This window comes from Harpia harpyja, chromosome 10 (assembly GCF_026419915.1).
Source record: "Harpia harpyja isolate bHarHar1 chromosome 10, bHarHar1 primary haplotype, whole genome shotgun sequence".
Lineage (NCBI taxonomy): Eukaryota > Metazoa > Chordata > Aves > Accipitriformes > Accipitridae > Harpia > Harpia harpyja.
This window is the reverse complement of record NC_068949.1, coordinates 1334887-1348475: the sequence shown is the minus strand read 5'-3', so window position 1 is coordinate 1348475 and position 13589 is coordinate 1334887. Positions and strand designations below refer to the sequence as shown.

At 67.5% G+C, this 13589-nt stretch overlaps 2 protein-coding genes across 2 annotated transcripts in view; one reads left to right on the top strand and one right to left on the bottom strand.

Annotated features, from left to right (window-relative positions):
• Positions 1–1517, top strand: part of LOC128147302 (uncharacterized) — a 141611-nt gene extending 140094 nt beyond the window's left edge. The window contains exon 7 of the mRNA XM_052799762.1: positions 1103–1517. Coding sequence (XP_052655722.1) covers positions 1103–1517 — 415 coding nt within the window. The remainder of the gene's footprint in view (positions 1–1102) is intronic.
• A 2349-nt stretch (positions 1518–3866) lies between these two features.
• On the bottom strand, positions 3867–13369 carry EPHX3 (epoxide hydrolase 3). The gene is given in 9 exon segments (XM_052799757.1): positions 3867–3905; positions 4712–4861; positions 6591–6694; positions 7644–7778; positions 7780–7976; positions 8325–8335; positions 8337–8411; positions 9758–10013; positions 13323–13369. Coding segments are annotated over 8 exon segments (957 nt in total). The 5' UTR covers positions 10004–10013; positions 13323–13369.
• Positions 13370–13589: the final 220 nt, after the last annotated feature.

The following is a 13589-nucleotide window of genomic DNA, read 5'->3' as shown; positions in this document are numbered from 1 at the left end:
AGGGCATGCAGCTGTTGCCCCCTCCCCTCCCCCACCCTTCCCCCCCCTCCCCCCCCCCAGCAAGCTGCAGGGCCTCGCGCCAGCGAGGGGGGCCCCGGGTGGGGGGCACCCAGAGCCCGGGCACTGACCCCCCCACCCCCACCCCCACCCCCCACCCTCCCCCTCCCCCCCCCGGAGGGACCCAGGCGGCCGGACGCCGCCCCTCCCCCCCCCCCGGCGGGTTTTTCTGGTTCCACCCCCCCCCCAAAAAAAAAAAAAAAAAAAAAAAAAAAGTCGCCGGGGAACATTCCTGTGGCTCGGCTGGGCGCTGGCACCCGTGGGTGCTGGCGGTGCCCACCCGGGACCTGGGTACTGTCACCCGTGGGTGCTGGCGGTGCCACCGGGACCTCAAACTGGCACCCGTGGGTGCTGGCACTGTCACCCACGGGTGCTGGTGGTGCCACTCATGACCTGGCAGTGTCACCCACGGGTGCTGGTGGTGCCACTTGGGGACATTAAACTGTCACCCGTGGGTGCTGGCGGGTGCCACTCGGGACCTTATCCTGGCACCCATGGGTGCTGGCGGGTGCCACTACGGGACCTGGAAGTGTCACCCGTGGGTGCTGGTGGTGCCACTCGGGACCTCAAACTGTCACCCGTGGGTGCTGGCGGTGCCACCCGGGACCTGGTACTGTCACCCGTGGGTGCTGGCGGTGCCACCCGGGACCTCAAACTGGCACCCGTGGGGTGCTGGCACTGTCACCCCCACGGGTGTCTGGTGGTGCCACTCATGACCTGGCAGTGTCACCCACGGGTGCTGGTGGTGCCACTTGGGACATTAAACTGTCACCCGTGGGTGCTGGCGTGTGCCACTCGGGACCTTATCCTGGCACCCATGGGTGCTGGCGGTGCCACTCGGGACCTGGAAGTGTCACCCCGTGGGTGCTGGTGGTGCCACTCGGGACCTCAAAACTGTCACCCGTGGGTGCTGGCGGTGCCACCCGCGGACCTGGTACTGTCACCCGTGGGTGCTGGCGGTGCCACCCGGGGACCTCAAACTGGCACCCGTGGGTGCTGGCACTGTCACCCACGGGTGCTGGTGGTGCCACTCATGACCTGGCAGTGTCACCCCACGGGTGCTGGTGGTGCCACTTGGGGACATTAAACTGTCACCCGTGGGTGCTGGCGGTGCCCACTCGGGACCTTATCCTGGCACCCATGGGTGCTGGCGGTGCCACTCGGGACCTGGAAGTGTCACCCCGTGGGTGCTGGTGGTGCCACTCGGGACCTCAAACTGTCACCCGTGGGTGCTGGTGGTGCCACCCATGACCTGGCAGTGTCACCCGTGGGTGCTGGTGGTGCCACCCCGGGACCTTATACTGTCACCCGTGGGTGCTGGCACTGTCACCCATGACCTGGAAGTGTCACCCGTGGGTGCTGGCGGTGCCACTCGGGACCTCAAACTGTCACCCGTGGGTGCTGGCACTGTCACCCAGGCCAGCACTGACACCCGTGGGTGCTGGTGGTGCCACCCATGACCTGGCAGTGTCACCCACGGGTGCTGGTGGTGCCACTTGGGACATTAAACTGTCACCCGTGGGTGCTGGCGGTGCCACTCGGGACCTGGCAGTGTCACCCGTGGGTGCTGGTGGTGCCACCCGGGACCTTTTACTGGCACCCGTGGGTGCTGGCACTGTCACCCAGGGTCAGCACTGTCACCCGTGGGTGCTGGTGGTGCCACCCATGACCTGGCAGTGTCACCCACGGGTGCTGGTGGTGCCACTTGGGACATTAAACTGTCACCCGTGGGTGCTGGCGGTGCCACTCGGGACCTGGCAGTGTCACCCGTGGGTGCTGGCACTGTCACCCAGGGCCAGCACTGACACCCCGTGGGTGCTGGGTGGTGCCACCCAATGACCTGGTACTGTCACCCGTGGGTGCTGGTGGTGCCACCCGGGACCTTTTACTGGCAACCCGTGGGGTGCTGGCACTGTCACCCAGGGTCAGCACTGTCACCCGTGGGTGCTGGTGGTGCCACTCATGACCTGGCAGTGTCACCCACGGGTGCTGGTGGTGCCACTCGGGACCTTATCCTGTCACCCGTGGGTGCTGGCACCGGCACCCCAGGACGCAGCATTGTCCCCCACGGGTGCCCGTCCCCACGCTGGCACCGTGGGCGCAGCACCCCACCCACTGCCACCCCGCATCCCCTCAGGGTGTCCCCACCGCCCCCACCCCGAGACACCGGGGTCCCGCGGGGTGGGGGAGGGGCGTCCCCACGCGTCCCCTCCCCCTCAACAGCACCCACCCCGCTGCCGACACCCAACTTTATTCAGGGCACAGCGGGCGCCGGGGGACCCCGCCAGATGTTGGGGTCACCGGCCAGAGGTTGGGGTGCCCACCCAGGGGTTGGGGTGCCCACCCGGACACCAGGGTCCCCACCCAGATGTTGGGGTCCCCACCCAACCACCACGGCCCTCACCCAGATGTTGGGGTCCCCACCCAGTGCCAAAGTGTCCGTCCAGATGTTGGGGGTCCCCACCCAGATGTTGGGTCTCCACCTTGATCTCGGGGCCCCCACCCAGATGTTCATGGGTTCCTCACCCAACACCACCCCCCCCCCAGATGTTGGGGTCCCCCCCAATTACCAAGGTCCACCACCCAGATGTTGGGGTCCTCACCCACCCACCACGCCCCCCACCCAAACGTCGGGGGTCCCCCTCCCCAGATGTTGGGCCCCCACCCAACCACCACACCCTGCCCCACCCAGATGTCGGGGCCCCCACCCAGATGTCCCCCACCCCCACCAGCTCCCTTCCCCCTCCCCCAACCCGTCCCCGCCCCCAGCACCCCAAAGGTGAGGGGGGCACCCACGGGTGCTGCTATGGGTGGGTGGTCCCCCCCACCCAGGAAGTCATCCAGGAGGCGGGCGAGGGGGCGGGGCTGGTCCTCGGGCAGCCAATGGCTGGCGCCGGGCAGCAGGCAGATGCGGGCGGTTGGGCGCAGGCAGTGGCGCAGGCAGGGCACCAAGCGGGCGTCCAGGAAGGCGTCGTGGGTGCCCCACAGCAGGAGGGTGGGCATCGGGGGGGGCTCGCAGGGGATCGGGGTGGTCCCCTGAGGTGGGGGGGGGGAAGGAAGGAGGGGAGGGGTCAGGGGGGAGCACCCAAATCGGGGGGGGGGGCACCCCAATGGGAGAACTTCAACGTGGAGGACCCCCAACGTGGAGAACCTCAATGGGAGCACCCCAACAGGGAGGACCCAACATGGAGCACCCCAACATGGAGCACCCCAACATGGAGAACTCCAGTGGGAGCACCCCAAATGGGGGCACCAAAAAAAGGCAGCACCCCAAATGGGAGCACCCCAATGGGTGGACCCCAGAAGAGGAGCACCCCAACAAGAGCATCCCAAAGAGGATCAGCGCAATCGGAAGCACCCAAATAGGAGCACCCAAGATGGGAGCACCCAACCGGGAACATCCCAAACGGGAGCACCTCGATGGGATCCCACCAACACCAGCACCACAACCAGGAGCACCCAACCCACAACACCAACCCAAGAGCACCCAACTGGGATCATCCCAAACCTGAGAACCTCGATGGGGTCCCATCAACACCCCAACCAGGAGCACCCAACCCAGGAGCACCCAACTGGGATCATCCCAAACAGGAGCACCTCAATGGCATCCCACCAACACCAGCACCCCAACCCACCAGCACCACCAACCCCACAACTCCCAACCCAAGAGCACCCAACTGGGATCACACCAAACCTGAGAACCTCAATGGCATCCCACCAACACCCCAACCAGGAGCACCCAACCCCACAACACCCAACCCCAACAGCACCCAACCCACAACACCCAACCCAACAGCACCCAACTGGGATCACCCAAACCTGAGAACCTCGATGGCATCCCACCAACACTCCAACCAGGAGCAACCCAACCCACAACACCCAACCCGGAGCACCCAACCCAAGAGCACCCAACCCAAGAGCACCCAACTGGGTTCACCCCAAACCTAAGAACCTCAATGGCATCCCACCAACACCAACACCCCAACCAGGAGCACCCAACCCAACAGCACCCAACCCAACAGCACCCAACTGGGATCATCCCAAACCTGAGAACCTCGATGGGATCCCACCAACACCCCAACCAGGAGCACCCAACCAGGAGCACCCAACCCAAGACCACCCAACTGGGATCACCCCAAACCCTGAGAACCTCGATGGGATCCCACCAACACCCCCAACCAGGAGCACCCAACCAGGAGCACCCAACCCAAGAGCACCCAACCCAAGAGCACCCAACTGGGTTTCACCCCAAACCTGAGAACCTCGATGGGATCCCACAACACCCCAACCAGAGCACCCAACCCACAACACCCAACCATGAGCACCCAACCCACAACACCCAACCCAAGACCACCCAACTGGGATCACCCCAAACCTGAGAACCTCGATGGGATCCCACCAACACCAACACCCCAACCAGGAGCACCCAACCCAAGAGCACCCAACTGGGTTCACCCCAAACCTGAGAACCTTGATGGGATCCCACCAACACCCAACCATGAGCACCCCAACCCACAACACCCAACCCAAGAGCACCCAACTGGGTTCACCCCAAACCTGAGAACCTCGATGGCATCCCACCAACACCAGCACCCCAACCAGGAGCACCCAACCCAAGAGCACCCGACCTTGGCACCCCCAACCCCCCACCTACCCAGAAGAGGTTACGGTAGTAGTTGATGGGGGGGGTCAACCCCCCCGGTTGGGAGAGGCCGTAGAGGTAGGCGTCCACCTCCTGCTCCGTCAGCTGCCGCAGGGGATTCTGGATCCTCGTCCAAGGTCCCGTCAAGATGGTCTTCACCAGCTACGGGGGCACCCAGGGGGACAGGAGCTCTGGGTGACGTCACCACCCCCGAAACCGGGACCAAGGCCCCGGGGGGGGACACCTCGCTCCGCATCTTGGGGGGGTCGGTCGCTGGCGACGGGCGACCCCGCCGGGGACACGCCCACAAAGGGGCGGGGAGAGGAGGCCGCGGCTACGCCCACGCGGCCACGCCCGGGCGGGGTGGGACCTGGCACCCAGCGGGGGCGGGGGGGGTGTCCCAGCCTGCGGGGGAGGGGGCTCAGCCCCACAGCACCCCACTTATGGGGGCTCAGCCCCATAGATCCCAGCATGGGGGGCTCAGCCCCCCACATGTGGGTGCTTAGCCCCATGGATCCCTACACGTGGGTGCTGAGCACCACAGCACCCTACATGTGGGTGCCCAGCCCCCCAGCACCCCACATGTGGGTGCTCAGCCCCACAGCGTCCACTGGTGAGTGCTCAGCCCCATGGATCCCAGCATGGGGTGCTCAGCCCCCACAGCACCCCACATACAGGTGCTCAGGCCCCATAGTTCCCAGCACCTGGGTGCTCAGCCCCCCCACATATGGGTGCTTAGCCCCATGGATCCCTACACATGGGTGCCGAGCCCCCCAGCACCCTCCATATGGGTGCTCAGCCCCATAGCTCCCTACATATGGGTGCTCAGCCCCACAGCCCCCCACATGTGGGTGCTCAGCCCCAGAGCACCCTACATATGGGTGCTCAGCCCCCATAGATCCCAGCATAGAGTGCTCAGCCCCCCACATACGGGTGCTCAGCCCCATAGTTCCCAGCACGTGGGTGCTCAGCCCCAGAGCACCCCTACATATGGGTGCTCAGCCCCACAGCATCCATTGGTGGGTGCTCAGCCCCATAGTTCCCAGCACCTGGGTGCTCAGCCCCCCACATATAGGTGCTTAGCCCCATGGATCCCTACATGTGGGTGCTGAGCTCCACAGCACCCTACATGTGGGTGCTCAGCCCCCATAGATCCCAGCATGGGGTGCTCAGCCCCCACATATGGGTGCTCAGCCCCACGGATCCCTACATACATGGGTGCTCAGCCCCCAGAGCTCCCATCATGTGGGTGCCCAGCCCCCCCAGCACCCCCACATGTGGGTGCTCAGCCCCACAGCATCCACCGGTGAGTGCTCAGCCCCATGGATCCCAGCATGGGGGGCTCAGCCCCACAGCACCCCACATACGGGTGCTCAGCCCCATAGTTCCCAGCACCGGGGTGCTCAGCCCCCCCACATATGGGTGCTCAGCCCCACGGATCCCTACACGTGGGTGCTGAGCCCCACAGCACCCCTACATGTGGGTGCTCAGCGCCATAGATCCCAGCCTGGGAGTGCTGAGCCCCCCAGCACCCTCCATATGGGTGCTCAGCCCCATAGCTCCCTCCATATGGGTGCTCAGCCCCCACAGCCCCCCACATGTGGGTGCTCAGCCCCATAGCACCCTACACATGGGTGCTCAGCCCCATAGATCCCAGCATAGAGTGCTCAGCCCCCCACGTACGGGTGCTCAGCCCCATAGTTCCCAGCACGTGGGTGCTCAGCCCCACAGCCCCCCACATGTGGGTGCTCAGCCCCACAGCATCCCTCGGTGGGTGCTCAGCCCCCTAGATCCCAGCCTGGGGGTATCTATGGGTCGCTGCCCTTCCCGGGTGCAGAAGGGGGGCACGGAGCACCCGAGGGGACAAGGGGCCGTGGGGATGGGGTCCCACCTCGAAGTCCGCCAGGGAGAGGAGGAGCTCGGGCAGCCAGGGCAGCTGGAAGAGGAAGACGTAGCTGGAACGGATGAGCTGGGAGGGGTGGCAGACGGAGAAACCTGCGCCGGGAGAGGGACACGGGTGTCAGCGGCCACCCCGGGGGTCCCAGACGCGGCCGCGGGGAGGGGACGGTGCCTGGTGGGGCCACCGCAAGAGATGGCACCTGATGGTTGTGGCCATGAGGGATGGCACCCAACAGGGTCTCCATGAGAGATGGCACCCAACGGCATGGTCATGGAAGATGGCACCCAACGGCGTGGTCATGGGAGAGGGCACCCAACGGCATGGTCGTGAGAGGTGGCACCCAACAGGGTGGCCATGAGAGATGGCACCCAATGGCATGGTCATGGAAGATGGCACCCAACAGCGTGGTCATGAGAGATGGCACCCAACAGGGTCGCCATGAGAGATGGCACCCACGGCATGGTCATGGAAGAGGGCACCCAACAGCGTGGCCATGAGAGATGGCACCCAACAGCATGGTCATGGAAGATGGCACCCAACAGCATGGTCATGAGAGATGGCACCCAACAGGGTGGCCATGAGAGATGGCACCCAATGGCATGGTATGGAAGATGGCACCCAACAGGGTGGTCATGAGAGATGGCACCCAACAGCATGGTCATGGAAGATGGCACCCAACAGCGTGGTCATGAGAGATGGCACCCAACAGGGTCGCCATGAGAGATGGCACCCAACGGCACGGTCATGGAAGACGGCACCCAACGGCACGGCCATAAGATGACACCCAACAGCACGACCATGACAGATGGCGCCCAACGGCATGGCCACGAGATGGCACCCGCTGGCACGGCCACGACAGATGGCACCCAGCGACCCCGCGGCACAGCCGCGAGAGCGGCGCCACGCCACCCCCCCACGCGGGACCCCCCAGCGCCTCTGCGAGACCCAGCGCCCATCCCCCGCCGTGACCGTGGGGGGTGCCCCCGCCCCGTCCCCAAGAAGCCACCCGTTACCCGCCCCGTCCCCAAGAAGCCACCCCGTTACCCGCCACGACGCTCCGGTGAGGAGCGTCCATGATGACCAACTTCTCCACCGCGGCCGGATGACGGGCGGCGAACTCCCAAGCGAGAAGTCCTCCCCAGTCGTGTCCCACCAAGATGCATTTGGGGGACGCGGTGCCCGCCGCTCGACGTCACCTCCGCGCGTCCGCCGGGTGTCCCCAAGACCTCGATGACCTGGCGGATGTCCTCCAGCAGGATCTCCAGCCGGTAATTCTCCTTGCCCGGTGGCTTCTCCGAAGCTCCGTAACCGCGCAGATCCAAAGCCGCCACCCGGTACTTGGTGCCGAATTCCCGCAGGAGGTGCCTCCAGCAAAACCTGGGAAGGAAGAACCCGACGGTGACGCCGACGCCGGGACGGGTGACGCGCCGGTGACGCTGGCTGTCACCCCTCCCCTTGGTGACACCCACCGGTTTTTGGGGTCCCCCCCCCTTGGTGACACCCACCAGATTTGGGGGTCCCACCCCCTTGGTGACACCCACCGGTTTTTGGGGTGTCCCCCCTTGGTGACACCCAGCAGTTTTGGGGGTCCCCCCCCCCCTTGGTGACACCCACCGGTTTTGGGGGTGTCCCCCCTTGGTGACACCCAGCAGTTTTGGGGGTCCCCCCCCCCCTTGGTGACACCCACCGGTTTTGGGGGTCCCCCCCCCCCTTGGTGACACCCACCAGTTTTGGGGGGAAGCCGTGGAGAAGTAACATCAAAGGGGCCGTGGTGGGACCCCGGGTGACGTAGTGGAGCTGCAGCCCCGAGTCCTGGGGGGGGACACACACACATCAGTAGGGTGCCCCCACCCCAAAATCCCCCCCCCCCCCCCATAACGCCCCCCCCCCCGGACCCCCAAATCTCCCCCCCCCCGCCCCTTACAGATCACATGGAGCCCCCCAAGTTGTCCCACCAGCAGGTCCCCACTGAGCAGCTTGCCCCCCCCCCCAGCACCCCCAATTTCCCTGCTGCCCCCCCAAACCTCCAAGCCCCCCCAGTTTCCATCAGGATCCCGCGAGCGCCAAAGACCCCCCCCCCAAAACCTCCTTGAACCCCCCGAGCCCCCCCAAGACCCCCCCAGGACCCCCCCGATCCCCCAAAACACACCAAAAGCCCCCCCCGACCCCCCCGAATCCCCCTAAGGAGCCCCCCAAAATACCCCAGCACCCCCAGGACCCCCTCAAAGTCCCCCCTGACCCCCCCCAAGAAACCCCCAGGACCCCCAGAACACCCTCAAAGCCCCCCCAAGGCCCCCCCAGGGCCCCCCAAAATCCTGCAGGACCCCCAGAACCCCTCAAGGCATCCCGGCCCCCCCCCCAACCCCCCCAGGACCTCAGAACCCCCCCCAAGGACCCCCCAAGACCCCCTCAGCATCCCCCAACCCCCCCCCCAGGACCCCCCAGACCCCCCCCGACCCCCCCACAGGACCTCAAGAACCCCCCCAAGGACCCCCCAGGACCCCCTCAAAGCCCCCCCCCCGACCCCCCCAAGACCCCCCAAACCCCCCCCCAGGACCCCCAGACCCCCCCCCCCGACCCCCCCAACCCCCCCCAGGACCTCAAGACCCCCCCCAAGGACCCCCCAGAACCCCCTCAAAGCCCCCCCCGACCCCCCCAGCACCCCCCCAACCCCCCCCAGGACCCCCAGACTCCCCCCCGACCCCCCCAACCCCCCCCAGGACCTCAAGAACCCCCCAAGGACCCCCCAGGACACCCCCAGGACCCCCTCAAAGCCCCCCCCGACCCCCCCAAGACCCCCCAACCCCCCCCCAGGACCCCCCAGATCCCCCTCCGACCCCCTCCAACCCCCCCCCAGGACCTCAAGACCCCCCCCCAAGGGACCCCCTCAAAGCCCCCCCCGACCCCCCCAAGACCCCCCTCAGCACCCCCCCACCCCCCCCCCTCCAGGACCCCCAGACCCCCCCCGACCCCCCCCAAATCCCCCCCCAGGACCTCAAGAACCCCCCCAAGGCCCCCCCAAGGCCCCCCCAGGACCCCCAGCACCCCCTCAAAGCCCCCCCTTCCCCCCCCAGCACCCCCAGACCCCCCCCAAAACCCCTCAGGACCCCCCTAGAAGCCCCCCCACTGTGTGTGTGTCCCCCCCCCCCCCCCCCCACCTTGAGGCGCAGGTATCGGTGCTCCCCAAAAGTGCCATCGGCCAAGCCGGGGGGGGGCCGGTCCCTCACCCGCCACCGAAAAGTCTCGCGGGGTCCCCGACGCAGCAGCACCCCCAAACCCCACAGCCCGTAGGCCACCCCCGCGGCCACCGCGGCCACCGTCACCCCCAGGCGGGCCACCAGGCGGCAGAGGGCCAGCAGTAGCCGGGTGGGTGCCAGCAGCAGCGAGCAGAGGGACAGGAGCATGACGTGTCACCTGGGGGGGGGACACACGGGGTCACCGGGTTGGCCACGGCACGGCGGCGGCCCTTCGTTAGGGCGGCCCGTCGTTAGGGCGGCCCATCCCTGGGGTGACCCTGTCACCACGGTGGCCCGATGTCGTGGTGGCACTTCCCCGTGGTGGCCGTGTCACTAGGGTGGCCCGTCTCCATGGTGGCCCCATGGCACCAGGGTGGCCCCATGCCCACGGTGGCCCCATCTCCAGGGTCCCATGTCACGAGGGTGGCCCCCGTCACCAGGGTGCCATGTCACGAGGGTGGCCCATGCCCATGGTGGCCCCATCTCCAGGGTGGCCATGTCACCCAAAGGTGCCATGTCACCAGTGTGGCCCATCCCTATGGTGGCCCCCGTCACCAGGGTGACCATGCCACCAGGGTGGCCCCATCCCCCATGGTGGCCCCATCTCCAGGGTGGCCCCCGTCACCAGGGTGCCACGTCACCAGGGTGGCCCACGCCCACGGTGGCCCCATCTCCAGGGTGGCCCCGTCACCAGGGTGCCATGTCACCAGGGTGGCCCCATCCCCATGGTGGCCCCCATCGCAAGGGTGGCCATGTCACTAAGGTGCCATGTCACCAGGGTGGCCCCATCCCCATGGTGGCCATGTCACTAGGGTGGCCCATGCCCATGGTGGCCTCATCCCCAGGGTGGCCATGTCACCAGGATGCCATGTCACCAGGGTTGTCCCATCCCCATGGTGGCCCCATCCCCAGGGTCCCATGTCACCAGGGTGGCCACGTCACCAGGGTGGCCCATGCCCATGGTGGCCCCATCGCAAGGGTGGCCATGTCACCAAGGTGCCATGTCACAAGGGTGGCCCCATCCCCATGGTGGTCCCATCTCCAGGGTGGCCCCATCCTCACAGTGGCCATGTCACTAGGGTGGCCCCATGCCCATGGTGGCCCCATCTCCAGGGTGACCATGTCACCAGGGTGCCATGTCACCAGGGTTGTCCCATCCCTATGGTGGCCCCATCTCCAGGGTGGCCATGGCACCCAGGTGTCATGTCACCAGGGTGGCCCATCCCCATGGTGGCCGCATCACAAGGGTGGCCCCGTCACCAGGGTGGCCATGTCACCATGGTTGTCCTATCCCCATGGTGGCCCCATCCCCCACGGTGGCCCATGTCACTAGGGTGGCCCGTGCCCACGGGTGGCCCCCATCACCAGGGTGGCCCCGTCACCAGGGTGCCATGTCACCAGCGTGGCCCATCTCCATGGTGGCCCCATCTCCAGGGTGACCATGTCACCACGGTGGCCATGTCACCAGGGTGCCACGTCACCAGGGTGGCCCACGCCCACGGTGGCCCCATCCCCAGGGTGGCCATGTCACCAGGGTGCCACGTCACCAGGGTGGCCCGCGCCACTGGGGTGTCCCATTTCTGGGGACCATGTCACCAGGACGGCCCAGCACCACGGTGGCCACGTCACCAGGGTGTCCCATCCCCACGGTGGCCCCCATGTCACCAGGGTGGCCGCGTCACCCGTGGCGGTCCCATCCCCAGGGTGGCCGCGTCACCAGGGTGGCCCAGCACCAGCGCGTCCCCCCCAGCAAGGGTGACCAGGGTGTCCCCACGGCCCCCCCACCCCCCGTCACCGCCTAAGGTGCCGTGTCACCACGGCGTCCCCCCCCCCGTGGTGGCCCCGTCGTCCCCGTGGTGGCCTCTTTCTGGGGGCGTGTCACCCAGCCTGCCCTGTCACCAGGGTGTCGCCGTCAGGGTGTCGCCGCCACCGGGGGTGGCCCCCGCCACGCCCACGTCCCACCCCGGAGGTGCCACCTCACCAGGGTGGCCCCACGTAGGCGGGTGTCCCCGTCACCGCCACCTCCCACCCCCGGGGTGGCCGCGGCACCGGGGTCCCCCGTCACCCGGGGGGTCCCTGTCACCAGTGGGTCCCTGTCACTGGGGTGTCCCTGTCACTGGGGGTCCCTGTCACCAGTGCGTCCCTGTCCCTGGTGTGTCCCATCACCAGTGTCCCTGTCACCAGGGGGTCCCTGTCACCAGTGGGTCCCGATCCTGGGGTGTCCCTGTCACTGGGGGTCCCTGTCACACCGGGGTGTCCCTGTCACCAGTGCGTCCCTGTCCCTGGTGTGTCCCATCACCAGTGTCCCTGTCCACCAGGGGGTCCCTGTCACCAGTGGGTCCCGATCCTGGGGTGTCCTGTCACTGGGGTGTCCCCATCACCAGTGTCCCTGTCACCAGTGGGTCCCTGTCACTGGGGGTCCCAATCCTGGGGTGTCCCTGTCACCGGGGTGTCCTGTCACTGGGGGTCCCTGTCACCAGTGTGTCCCTGTCACTGGTGTGTCCCATCACCAGTGTCCCTGTCACCAGTGGGTCCCAATCCTGGGGGTGTCCTGTCACCGAGGTGTCCTCGTCACCAGTGGGTCCCTGTCACTGGGGTGTCCTGTCACTGGGGGTCCCTGTCACCAGTGCGTCCCTGTCCCTGTCGTGTCCCATCACCAGTGTCCCTGTCACCAGGGGGTCCCTGTCACCAGTGGGTCCCTGTCACTGGGGGTCCCTGTCACTGGGGTGTCCCTGTCACCAGTGCGTCCCTGTCCCTGGTGTGTCCCATCACCAGTGTCCCTGTCACCAGGGGGTCCCCTGTCACCAGTGGGTCCTGATCCTGGGTTGTCCCTGTCACTGGGGGTCCCTGTCACCGGGGTGTCCCTGTCACCAGTGCGTCCCTGTCACTGGGGTGTCCCATCACCAGTGTCCCTGTCACTGGGGTGTCCCCTGTCACCACTGGGTCCCTGTCACTGGGGTGTCCCATCACCACAGTGTCCCTGTCACCAGTGGGTCCCGATCCTGGGGTGTCCCCGTCACCGGGGTGTCCCCTGTCACCAGTGCGTCCCTGTCACTGGGGGGTCCCAATCCTGGGGTGTCCCCTGTCACCGGGGTGTCCTGTCACTGGGGTGTCCCTGTCACCAGTGTGTCCCCGTCACTGGTGTGTCCCATCACCAGTGTCCCCTGTCACCAGTGGGTCCCTGTCCCTGGGGTGTCCCGACCCCGGGGTGTCCCTGTCACCCGTCACCAGGCTGTCGTGACATTGGGGTCTCCTTGTCACCGGGGGTCCCTGTCACCGGGGGGGGGGGGGGGGCGGGTTGTCCCATCGCGGGGGTGTCCCTGTCACCACAGTCTCCCTGTCACCAGTCACCGCGCTGTCGCGACACGGGGGGGGTCCCTGTCACCAAGGGGGTCCCTGTCACGGGAGGGGGGGGGGTGTCCCCCTCACCGGGCTGTCGCGACACGGGGGGTCCCTGTCACCACCGCCCCCCCCCCCCCGCCCCGACCTTCTCGCGCCGCTTCCTCCTCCCGCCCGAGCTCGGCCGCGCGCGGCCCCGCCCCCTCCCGCCTATTGGTCGGCGCCGGGAGCGGGGGAGGGGAGGGGGCGGTGCCAGGCGGGCGGGGGACCAATGAGAGGGCGGAGGGAGGGGAAGGGGGAGGAAAAAGGCCGCGGGGGGGAGGGGCGGGGAAGGGGGTCACGTGGGGGGGAGGGGAAGCGGGGGGAGGGGCGGCGCGGGGGGGAACCCGGCCTTATTTTCCCCTTTTTTGGGCCT